At 39.4% G+C, this 13301-nt stretch overlaps 1 protein-coding gene across 1 annotated transcript in view; it reads left to right on the forward strand.

The window, feature by feature from the left end:
• Window positions 1-13301, forward strand: part of LOC136833478 (ubiquitin carboxyl-terminal hydrolase 9X-like) — a 525953-nt gene that overhangs the window by 97755 nt on the left and 414897 nt on the right. Inside the window, 2 exon segments of the mRNA XM_067095694.1 lie at window positions 3237-3255; window positions 3258-3334. Coding sequence (XP_066951795.1) covers window positions 3237-3255; window positions 3258-3334 — 96 coding nt within the window.

Raw genomic sequence — 13301 nt, forward strand, 5'->3', positions numbered from 1 at the left:
ACAATTGCATTGACCGAAGGTTGAAATTTTGGCACTTAACGTGATTTATATGAAAATATTTCCAAACTGATAAAAGCTACAACCATGGGTTGTTTTTTGTTGTATTTTACATGAAATTGCGCACATTTTCATATATAAAACTTTCTGTAACGGCTAATTTAAAATGGTGCAAAAATTATGACAAATTGACGAAAGAATTTCTGAGATTTTCGGCCGAGTTACCGAGCGGACATAAGGAAAAAATTTTTTCAAAAATTCACCATAAGTCGAAATATTGTGCTAGAGACTTTCAATTTGTTGCAAAATGAAGAAAAATGATTAAATATTACTAAAATGTTAGATTTTTAGCTTACAATTGCGTTTTTTGACCATTTCGGTCAAGTCAAAGTTGACCGAAGGTTGAAATTTTGGCACTTGTCGTGATTTATATAAAAATATTTCAAAACTTATAAAAGCTACAACCATGGATTGTTGTTTGTTGTATTCTACATGAAATTGCACACATTTTCATATATAAAACTTTATGTAACGGCTAATATAAAACTGTGCAAGAATTACGACAAAGTGACGAAAGAATTTTTGAGATCCATCGCTGATGCTCTGTAGTGCGAGAAGAAAGAAATTGGCGCGTGCGCGGCTGGGTAATGCTTGTAAACAAAACAACATCGTGATCTGTGAACTCCCAGCATCCCTCAAGGTGCGTGATTTAAAATCTTTCACAAACTAGGCCTATAACTATTTTTCCGCGAATATTTAAAAAAACTTTTTTTAGTCGACGTACCGTACGTCCACTTGGCACCCGACAGACAATTTTAGTCGATCTACGATACGTCCAGTCGGCGTTTAAGGGTTAAGTGGAGAATATAGGTCTAAACCTGAATTACACCTCATTATGCTAAGGGACCAATTTATATGTTCATAGCACAAAAACATTGGCGGGCAAATGCTGTTACTGACAGTATTTGATGGCATGTAAGACACACAGACATTCATAAATCAGTCAAATGAATAATGGCTCAAAAAAATTACTCCTGGGTTATATATATATATGAAGGTGAGGATTTCCTAGGCTAATGTTATTCCAAATGCTCACTTCCATAGGTTAATTTTATCCTGGATGGTAGTACAGTAAACCCCCATATTCGCGTTCTCGTGGTTCGCGGACTCACGCATTCGTGGGTTTCTCTGTGGAACATATCTAGCCATCATTCGCGGAAAATTCGCCCATTCGCGGTATTTTTCACTGAGAAATAGTCACTAATTACTGTATTTTCATATATTTTTCATGAATAAATGCACTTTTTGTGATAAAACTATTAAAACACTCAGGTATAAGCATTTTTACAGGGTTTTTCTTGGTCTAAGCTATCAAAATGGGCAGTTCTAAGTGTTTTTAGATGGGTTTTAAGCCTTTGCGGATTTGACCTATTCGCGGGGGGGTGTGGGACTCATCCCCCGCGAATACGGGGGGTTCACTGTACTACCTAGCCAACTCGATAATAATGATAGTATTCATTTGAATGACATTATTATTATATTATTATTTTATTATTATTATTATATCATATAGTTATTATTGGTACTATTATTGGTTACCAGTACTGTAAATGGAATCATTGTAAACAGTCCCCGGGTTATGACGGGTCCAGCTTATGATGTTCCGAGGTTACGACGCTTTTCAAATATATTCATTAGAAATTATTTCCTGGTTTACGACGCATGTTCCGGGGTTTTGATGCTTACGACGCCAGTCCAGCGGTAGAAATGTGGCTCCAAAATGGCAGAATAATCAAAATTTAAGAGGTTTTTTGATGAAAAAAATAAAAATGCAGTTTACATCATTTTCAGTACACCCAAATCATTAAAAATAAGGTTTTCTTAGGAATTTTGATGATTTTCGGGTTTACGGCGGTTTTCGGCTCACGACGTGGCGTAGGAACGGAACCCCCACCGTAAACCAGGGACTGCCTGTACCAGTGACATTGATCAGTACCAGCTGATCCATCATCAAATCTGAATATGTCTCAATACACTCCTATCTACAACTAGGTGAAAATAGCAGAAGAAAGAGACATACTCATAATTGAAAGGAAATGTAAAACAGTAACCTGGTAAACATAGCATGAAGGCCGCCAAGAAACATGAAGTATACTGCTGCAAATTTCCCACATGATTATAAATTACATATGAAAATCATCATACGTTCAGCCAGGCTTACCATTCTTATGGCATGTCTAATAATTCTTTTCTGTTTGTCATGATTACCAACCACTTCCTATTTCCTGCAAAACATTGGCATAAACAACAGCAAGCACTGATGTAACCAAATTAGGAAATGGCTATTTGCTGATGTCAGTTACTATGCCTACTACAAGTTTACTTAGAGTTGCGTTACAGTTGTTGACTTGCTGGAAACTTGCTAATTCTTATTGGTGACTATCATAAGTAAGTATAAATTCTCTGCATCCTTCATGCAGTGGTGAAGGAGGTCTTGAAGTATACTGAGCAAAAGTTCATCCAAAACTGGAGAAATTACACCCTTACCTCATTAAAATTTATTTTCCATGTAAATGAAGGTAAGCTGCATTCTTAGCCCAGCTTTGTTAAATTACAAAAATATATCTCCAAATTATTTTTCATTTAGCAACTAATGACAATGATGATGTTAATAAAACTAATTTAGCTTGTTATTTAAAACATGAACATTACCAGAATGCAAATGGCAGGTGATTGCATGCTCATATTTTGTAATATAATAATATGAATAATACATGCGGTATAATTGGGTACAGGAGATCAAACAGCAGTTTTATTAAAATTATTATTTTAAATACATGCCATATGACTTTTGCAAATGAATACTGTTGGTATAGCAGTCTCTCTCTCTCTCTCTCTCTCTCTCTCTCTCTCTCTCTCTCTCTCTCTCTCTCTCTCTCTCTCTCTCTCTCTCTCTCTCTCTCTCTCTCTCTCAATATTGTTTTATTGTTTTTAGAGCTTTCTGGTTTTTCATATTTTTTAATAAGGAGTTGTAAACATGAACACTAAACACCTTTTTCCTGAATATGCCTTGCAGAAATGGGGGTGTCTTACATGCCAGTGCATCTTTTATGGTGCCAAATACAATAATTATTTGTGGCATTAATCAATCCTTATTTTTGTGATCCTTAATTTTGGAGATATGTAACCTTTTTGCTGTTTGTTCACTTTTTAAGGAAATTGGTTTTCTTTGGATACAGACTAGTTGGAGCCAGGCGAGTAAAAGCAGCGAGAAAAACTTTTAGAACTTATCAGAAGATTAGCTGAAGATGACAAAGATGGAGTCATGGCACACAAGGTCAGAGTTTGTTGTCCTACTAGAATTGGTTTGATATTCATTTGATGGAATTGAAGTTTCATGTTTGTAAGGATGGTAATATTGATTTTTACCAGTGTTACACTTCAGCTTGACCAAACATTACAACCAGATGAACTGTCATCTGGAAGTAGTCATGTTCTGAATAACCCTGATTAGTTCCAAGCATTGGCATTAAGGCTTAAACCTCAATCAGTCTATCTGTCTGGAAATAGTTTTCTTGGATTTGTTGAGTAACTTGTTACTATTAATGAACCACACTGTGTTTACAAGAACTTGCAGTTACTAGTAAGAAATTGCTAGTGCCCTTAAATGTTGAACTGACCAATGGTGAGGGTTGACTCATCGTCTTAAAATCAATGAAGACTAAGATTCAGAGAAATGAGAAAGGTAACAGTTGAAATTAATTTCACGTACAAAATGGAGATTATAAAATGTCCGTGTACTGTCGTTTTTTAATCCTTTTAATCATGTTTATAATTTTGCATTGAGCACTTCGTAATTTACATGCATCATGAGAATTGTAATATCAGTTGTGTGTCAGTGAAAAAATTTTGCCTATTTTATAAGAATAGAATATATGGATAGTATTTCTGTACTGAACAGTACAGATATAATTATAGTTTAAGATATTGTTAAGGAAGCAAAGCAGAAGTAAAGGTAAGGACGAGAAAACTAGCCGAGGAGGGGAAGACTATAATGATTTATTCTTGTAGTTAACAGATTTTGCCATAGAGAAATACAAGTACAGGTAAAATGGGCAAAGTTCACTACCCCATAATTTTACATCACACTGTCTTATGTTTAAATTTATGGGGTTGAAACAGTCTTCTGTAAAATTAGATGAATAGGTGGTATGAAAACCTTTTTTATTTGGCCCGAGAGAGTTGAAATATCTTTGTCATCATGACTCCTTGGCTTAAATAGTCCTATCATGCATGCAAAATTGTATCAGATGCTATGGGTCTTAGGCAGGTAAAAGTATCATTGTTTATCAATGACAGGCATAACTGCTGTCAGGAAGTCCCGGGACATTTTACTCTGTGATTTTTATGTCATTTTTAGGAAAGTAACTTATATTTTTTTCATCATTAATTTGTGAGACTTGGGCAGAAAGAACACTGGACAGGGAAGAGTGGTAAGAAATCATTTTACATTTTAATCTCATGAAGGGCCAAGCTAATGTAAAACTCTTTATGATGAGGCTCTTTCATTCATTTTTTTCTTGCAGATTTTGTGCATGTTGATCACATGATCAGTAACTTGGATATGTTTTCTGTTTTGGAAGACAGGAAATGTGTGGATGGATTTTTTTCCACTGCTGATGGGTGGTTTTATATTTGTTTTGGAAGACTGAGGAAATTTAAGCAGATGGATTTTTATTTCACTCTTAATGGATGGTTTGAGTATTTGTTCAGAGGGGAGAGTAGGAGATGCTATTAATTCCTAATTGTAACTGGATATCAGCTCATATGTATTCACCGAAGAGTAGTAACCAGTGTCAGTGTACATAAGTTTAGTTATTTTTGTACTATTTTTACCTTGTGCCCTTTATTTTTTATGCATGAATTACATTTTTAGCATTTGAATATTGAACCTCAGTGTTTAGCTTGTTAGCAAGAGATCTTTCACCAGGAACCAAGGGATTTTTCTCCTTGATGCAACGTTTCCCCAGAAGACCGATCTTATTGAAGTATAGCAGAAAACCCTAGAAGGCCATGCTTTCCACATACAGTAATACTTTATTCACTGCTGGTAGGTTAAGGTCACCCTCTTCAGTGTTAGCTGCGCTAGTTGCAGTCTTCTGCAGCCTAGCCGGACAGCCACCTTGTTACCTTCCTGGGTGAATGTAAAATGATTTCTCCTCTGGTGGCATTGTCTCTAGAACCAAAGGGCAGATGTCTCATGGGGTTCTCTTCCCTCATAAAGGTTGTGTGTCAGAAGTATAGGGACACACACACAAACCTTATGACATACTCTGCTCCCCCCCCAAAAGTTTTGCTTTTTAAAATTTTAGATAGGGAATTGTAAACCTGTACACTTCAAACATTTTTTTTATAGAAGTAACTTACCAAGTAATTACATAGCTACAGGTTTTCAAACCACATCAGCTTAAAAATTTAAAATTCGCAGTAGCGCTTAGTTGTTTTGTTTAGGTAACGACCCCGCCCACTTTCGGGTATCGATAGGAACAACTTAGCAGAGAGGTTCAATTCTTTTTCTGCCATCTTCCGACTAACTTCAGAGATTTTCCGCAGTCTCCATCATTTTTTCAGATATTATTCCCGACTTTTGGTGTAGTATTCAATTTTCTTTGTAGCTTCGATCTTTGGTTATTTGGTTAGCTTTACTTAACTATAGTGTAACCTTGTCAGGTTAAGGGCTAGCTCTGCTAGCATTCGCTTCTATATAGAAGGGTGGAAAACTAGGTTAACAGTCTTCATATGATTCACACATGAAGTGTACTAAATGAAGGGGGCAGGAGTGTAGCATAGATAACACTTGCATAGAATGCCAAGCTTGGGACACTAGGAAGTGGAAGATATTAAAGTCACATTTGGATAAACTCAAAAGAGATTGGAAGAGGAAGGCAGCCGCTAGAGCCGAGAATGGAGCTAGTGTAGAGTCCGATCCTTTACCCAGTCTTGTAGAAGATTGAGCAATTCCTTCTCTCTCTCCTATCATTAGCGCTCCTACTTTACCACATACTCCTGTACCACACTCCCTTGCTTCCGACCCTAATGCCATGGCCGACCTCGAATCAAGTTTAATCGTAAGTTTGTATTTATTTCTAATGCAGTGTTGGAAATGGAGTCTTCCATTAGAGCTATTATGGAACAAGTGTCAAAAATGCAAAGTGAGTGCTGTGAAAAGTGCTCCTAGACGAAGGTCCCTGTCCCGCTCCCCCGCACAGGGGAGAAGATATGCCGGAGGCCCAAGGGAGGCTGGTGGGGCTTGCCCACAGGCAGTCATCCCCTCCGTCGAGCCTGTTGAGCATTCCCAGGCTGCGACAAAGTGCCGTTGGAAAGGCGTCTTAATGCTGAAACAAGCTTTCGTCAGATTCAGAAGTTCCCAGCCTTGGTGAGAAGTGCCCATATCACTACCCAGCATCCTTGCACCCTCTTAAGAGGCACTCCTTGGATGCAAACTGCTCCCCTCTTCCTATCAAAGAGGCACAGGGAGACCAGCCTTGGCCCACAGCCCTCTTGCAGTTTTGTGGACCAGCCTGCCACCTCTTCAGCTGCCCCCATCATTCTCCTTGGGACAGCCCGGAGCATTTCTTGCCTCTTGAGTACCCATATTTGGCATCTAAGTGCCCATCGGAGATCCATGACACCTCCAAGCACCCAGTGCTCCCCCCCCCCCCTTTGCATCAGGCTCCTGCTCCTGAGTGTGTGGCACCAACTGCAGGGCACGGAGTGCCCGGCGCCCTCTTTCGAGCACCCTATGCCATCTTCTGAGCACCCTGCTCTACCGTCTGCTTCGCATCTGCTCTCGTTGGCCCAAGAAGATCCCTCTTTAACTCCAATCCAGGGCCAGTTAACAGAACTCATGGGTTTTTCAAAGAAAACTTCAGTGGCTCTTGAAACTAAGGGCACATCTTTGTCTCCCATTTTGTCAGGGGAGGAGGAGGAAGTTGTGCAGGAACCCACTCCTTCTTCAGCTTAAACAGCATTACTGAAATTTTTCCTGGATAGTTTCCAGGACGACTTCGTGCCTGCTGCCCCAGTATCTCTGGCTTTGACTTTCCTTATGAGGAAACAGCCTACCAACAGTGTTACGCTTCCTAAGTTAGTTCTGTCTTCTTCCTTGAGTAAAGCTCTTTGAGAGATTGATGATTTGCTGGCCTCCAAGAGGGAACAACATAAAGCGACTTTCGCTTTCCCTCCTAGCAGACTTCTCAAGATGAGATATACTTATTACGACACTGGAGAAGCACCCTCTTTTGGTAGTCTCTGCCTCCTTCCAGGGGGGGACTTCTCATCAAGCTGCATTCTCGTCGGCCAAGAAATGTTTTCCTCTCCTGAATTATACCACCTCATCAAGAATATTTTTAAGGTGGTAGAAGTATTTAGCTTCCTCGATTGGTCTGTCAGGGTGCTAGCAAGAAAGATAGAAGATTGGCCAGACCTAGAAGAAGACTTCACCTCGGAGTTGTTAGAGGTGCTGTCTTGTGCTGATGAGGCGGTGAGGGATGGATCATCAGAGCTTGCCTCTCTTTTTGATGGGTATCTTGAAAAAGAGAGAGTTATGGTGTTCATTCATCTCAAAAGGGGGTCACCTCGACCCAGAAATCAGCCCTCCTTTTCTCACACCTAGACAAGTCTCATCTCTTCCCACAAGCAACAGTGAAAGAGATCTTCTCAGACTTACAGAAAAAGTCGACTAATGATCTGCTTGCACAGATTGCCAGGCATCCAAGAGAACCCTCTTCCTTCGTAACCAAGTCCTTCTCTCCGCTACAGCCTCGGCTAAGACCCCACTCCAGTTTACAACCCCCTTCCAGATCCGACAAGAAGCCAGCGTGCAAGCCTACCCCTAAGATGTGAGAGTTCAGTCTTTCGCACCCTGGTAGGAGCCAGACTTCTCCTCTTTTAGAAGTGATGGGCACGCAGAGGAGTGGAACTTTGATTGCCAAGGTACTAAAGGAAGGCTATTCCATTCCTCTCAAGCAGACTCCTCCTTTAGCAACATCTCCGATCACATTTACTGTGTACTCAGAGGACTCCAAGAGGTTTTTAGTCATTTCTCAAGAGGTCAAATCCCTTCTTCTCAAGGGAGCTGTCAAAAAAGTCAAGAGTTGCAGTTCAGAGGGCTTTTACAATTGCCTGGAGACCCCTACTGAATGCCAGCGCTCTAAACTTGTTCTTCTAAAGATGAAGTTTCATGTGGAGACAGTCCGTTCTTCTAAAGATGAAGTTTCATGTGGAGACAGTCCATTCAGTCATGTCCTATCTACAGCAGGGAGACTGGATGGTCACATTGGACATGCAGGATGTTTACTTCCATGTCCCCATACACCTGGACTCAAGAAGTTCCTGCGCTTCATTTTTCAGGGTAGGGTTTTCCAGGTTCGGGCCTTGTGCTTAAGCCTGTCAACAGCACAGCAAGCATTTATGTGGATTCTCACCCCTCTTGGGAACTGGCTACATCTTCTAGGAATAATTATAAGCCTGTCTTTAGATGACAGGCTTCTCCGTACCTCATCGGGGAAGAAATGCGTGGAGGACTTGAAGAAAACTCTTCACCTGACTCAGGAGTTAAGCATTCTGATCAACGACAAGAAATCCCTAATGACACTGACACAGGAGATTCCCTATTTGGGGATGATCCTGAACTCATGGACTTTTTGGGCTTACCTGCCCCCCAGAAGAGTCAGTTCCTGCCTGCAGACAGTCCGACAGTTACTCTCTCTTCCATCCTGCTCAGCAGTCCAGTGGATGAACCTTTTGGGGGTGCTGGCCTCAGTAGAACAGTTTGTAAAACTGGGCAGGCTGCACATGAGGCCTCTGCAGTTTTTCCTCAAAGCAAACTGGAACAGAAGGAACCACCCAGACTCCATTTTCCCCGTCACATCGGAGATCAAAGTGGACCTTCAATGGTGGTTGTGCGAAGAAAGACTTTGAGAGGTGAATTCTCTTCTTCCAGTGAGCCCTGACCTAGAACTTTATTCCGATGCCTCCGCTCTAAGTTGGGGTGTCCTTCTGAAGGGCCGAGAAGTTTCTGAAACGTGGACAAGAGAACAGCAGAGTTACCACATCAGTGTGAAGGAGCTGAAGGCTATTCACCTGGGCCTTCAGTCCTTCTTGAGCCTAAACTTCGACAAAAAGGTGGTAGTACATGCAGACGTCACCATTGCACTTGCATACATCCGCAAGCAAGGAGGCACCCACTCTTTTTCTCTTTACGAGACAGCAAGAGACCTCCTTCTCTGGGCAGAGAAGAACTAGGTGACTTTGAGAGTGCAGTTCATTCATGGGAGAATGAATCTGATTGCAGACAAGTTGAGCCATCTCAAACAAGTACAGTACTACCAACAGAATGGACATTAGACTCCATATTCTATGATGATCTGTTGAGTTTATGGGGCAGACCGACCATAGACCTATTTGCGACTTCAAGAAACAACCGTCTCACACTCTTCTGCTCCCCAGTCCTGGACCCTCTAAGCATGGGGGATGGATGCCATGCTCTTAGACTGGACAGTCCTGGACATTTATGTCTTCCCTCCTTCGGGATGATCAGGGAGGTGATAAACAAGTTTCTTCACACCAGAACATTTCCATGACTCTAATTGCTCCCTTTGGCCCAGCAAGGAGTGCTTTCCAGACCTGATTCGACTTACTGGATTTTCCAAGGCTTCTTCCACAAAAACAGTTGCTGCTCAGACAACCCCACTTCCTCAGGTTCCACCAAGGTTTGTCCGCTCTGGCCGACAGGCTTCAGATTGTCAGGAGCCTCGTCAGAGCGAAGAATTTTCGAGACAGGCTGCAGAGGCAATTGTGAGATGCAGGAGACTGTCTTCTAGCAAGCTCTACCAGTCCAAGTGGACAGTTTTCAGAAGATGGTGCAGCCACAATAACTTCTCTTCTTCTGAAACAACTATAAGTCAGATTGCCGACTTCTTGTTATTCTTGAAGTCCATCAAGAAGTTATCGATTTCTACTCTCAAAGAGTACAGGTCGATGCTCAGTTCGGTTTTTAAGCATTAGAGTCATGGATCTGTCCTCCAACCAGGACCTCAGTGACCTCATCAGATCTTTTGAGACGCCGAAGAAGAGGAGTTCTAGCTGCGTCTCTTGGAATTTGGAATTTGGATGTAGTAATAAAAAGGCTTTCAGGTCCCACTTTCAAACCTCTCCGTTCTCTCTCCTGCATCAAACAGAGAAGATCAGAGGACCTGCAAATAACATCTAGTGTTCTGTATGGAACCTGTCTATGCATCTTTCAAAGAATGCCATATCCTTTTTCCTGAGAGATGTGATATCTGAAGCACACACTAAGATTCAAGAGGACACCTTACCTTCAGTTAAGGTTAAGGCTCATGAGATTAGGGCAGCTGCAACATCTCTGTCCTTTGGAAACAATATATTTATCTCCACTATACTACAGTCGACATTTTGGGAATGCAAGTGTCTTCTTCACATTATCTAAAGGATGTGGAAACCATTTTTGAAAATTGTAGCACGTTAGGACCTTTATCCGTGGCTGGCATGGTGTTGGGGAAGGAAGCATAGGAGGCTACCTGCCCCCCTACAATCTCCTAGCCTTGGTGTAAAGGAAGCCTAGGGTACATTGTACCTAGAGTACCCACCAGTTTTTAGTGGTTTGGGGTGTGGGTTTTATTATGGTGTAGGTGAAAGTGTTGTTTTAAATTTTGATCTGGTCTAGACCCTGGGCCAAGGCACATCTGCTACAAGTTGAAATGATTGCTGACGAGAGGTAGTATCAACCTGTAGCAGCTCTCTTGACAGGTAAGGAAACAACAAGCTTTTGTTAAATGCCAGCAATTTTCTGTTTGAGGTTCATTACGTTCCTTAATGTTTTGAAACAGAATACAGTAAACCCCCTTATTCACGTTCTCACGATTCATGGACTCACTGATTCGCGCCATTATCTGTGGAACGTATTTGTAAATTATTCGCGAAACATTCAGCAATTTGCAGACTTTATCATCAGGAAATATTCACTAGTTAGTGTATTTTGATGTTATTTACATGACTAAATACATTTTTTTATGATAAAAAAATTATTTACTAATTTTCAAATATTGAGATTAATAATAATACTGTAAGATTAAATAATATGTAACTCAAAAAGAGAGAGAGAGAAACTGGTTTTCTCCCCTCCATTCAGGGCGGACCCGACCTCATTAAAGCGAAGATAGATGTTCAGAATTGGTACTATGGAAGTATTAAAATTATATTAAAATACTATTGAAATTATATTAAAATATATGTTTCAGGTTGATAGTATAAGCATTTTTGGAGGGTATATTTTATGATAAATAATGATTTACGGTATGTACTAATTTTAAAATATTAATACAGTATTAAGTTTAATAAGATTGAATAATAACATTAAATAAAAATAATAACTCTCTCTCTCTCTCTCTCTCTCTCTCTCTCTCTCTCTCTGAGAATTTCTCTGTCTCTCTCTCTCTAAAAAAACTCTCTCTCTCTCCTCTCTCATCTTCACAGACTCACTTATTCGCAGATTTCTATGTGGAACGTGTCTACCCATTATTCACGGAAAATTTGCCCATTCGGGGTATTTTTCACAGAAGTATTCACTAATTACTGTATTTTCATATTTTCATGACGAAATGCACTTTTTGTGATAAAACTATTAAAATACTCAGGTATAAGCATTTTTAGAGGGTTTTTCTCATGTTTAGACTATCAAAAGAGGCAGTTCTAAGTGTTTTTAGCCGGGTTTAAAGTATTCACGTATTTGAGCTATTGGCTGGCGGGTGCGGTATGCATCCTCGCGAATACGGGGGGTTTACTGTATGTTTCTTTTGTATATAAATAAATGATTTACCTAATAAGTACTCATTTTCAAACATGAAGATTAAATAATAATAGTAATAATATAATGTGAGTCTTTATAAAAATGTATAAAAAGCTTTCAAACCCTATCCTGGGTTCATCTTCAGTCCAACTGAGTAATCATGACATAAAATGTGACAAGGTAAATCTCTGAAAAGATGATGTAAAGAATAGATGGCGATGATGACTAGCTCATCCAACGGTCAAGTCAATGAAGGAAATGGTCAACCGCCCAACTAGGTTATTTCATCTCTCTGTTTATAAAGACTCACATTCTATTGATATATTATTGTGACCATATACAAAATTATTATTATTATTAATCTTATTAATATTTGAAAATTAGTACTTATTATTAGGCAAATCATTTATCATACAAAAATAAACATATACTACTAACCATAAAAATTCTCTCATCACTGACTGAGATGAGAGAATTTTTATGGTTACATGTATATGTTTATTTGTTTTGTTGATAAATGAAGGATTTACATAATAGTAAGTGCTAATTTTCAAATATTAATAAAGTTAAATGTTACATGTATATGTTTATTTGTTTTGTGTGTTATTCTTTTTGTCTTTTTGTCTGGTAAATAATTTCACTCTCTTAAGTAAGGACAACCCTTCTCATTCTCCCTCTCTCCCTCTCCTCTCTCGAGGATTCCTAAATGTCGCGTGTCTGTGAAAAAATCATGTATGACAATTAGTTAGGTTCCAATGAAAAGTTCACGTATCTGTGAATTCACGCAACTCAAATCGTGTAAGATCAAGGTATTACTGTAATTACATGATTGGAGCCCTTCCTCCTCCCCTCACATGGACATAAGAGCATAAACGAATTGAAGCTTTCTGCTAAGTTGTTTCTGTCGGCATCCAAAAGTGGATGTGGTCTTGTCACTACACAAAATGATTGAGCGCTACCGCAAATTTTTTATTTTTGGGCTGCCGTGGTTTGAAAACCTATAGCTGTGTAATTACTTGGTAAGTATGTTTGGGGTTTCTTCAAGTATATAGTGTGGTAGTTCAGTTTGACTTGAAATATATGGAAATTACATAATGTTCTACATGAAATATGTATATCTGAAACACAGTTTAGGACATTGACTAAGCAACCATGCACTTTACCTTAGGATTTACAGACACATTTTTCATAGTCTCTTAGCTTGCTAGCAATATTAACAATCATAATATATATTTAAGAGAAAAATTTGGGTTTTAAACTTTCATTCAGATCACCAAGCAATCATACATATAATATTACTCTTTACATTTATTCAGCCAGTCATCATCAAGTTACTGACCACTTCTAAGATAATGTTCACGAGATAAAAAAAAAAGTGGAAGGTTTGGTTTTATAATAATGAAATTGTGCAAGGTAACATAGATGTTGTCTCGCT

The sequence above is a fragment of the Macrobrachium rosenbergii genome, chromosome 51, assembly GCF_040412425.1.
Source record: "Macrobrachium rosenbergii isolate ZJJX-2024 chromosome 51, ASM4041242v1, whole genome shotgun sequence".
Lineage (NCBI taxonomy): Eukaryota > Metazoa > Arthropoda > Malacostraca > Decapoda > Palaemonidae > Macrobrachium > Macrobrachium rosenbergii.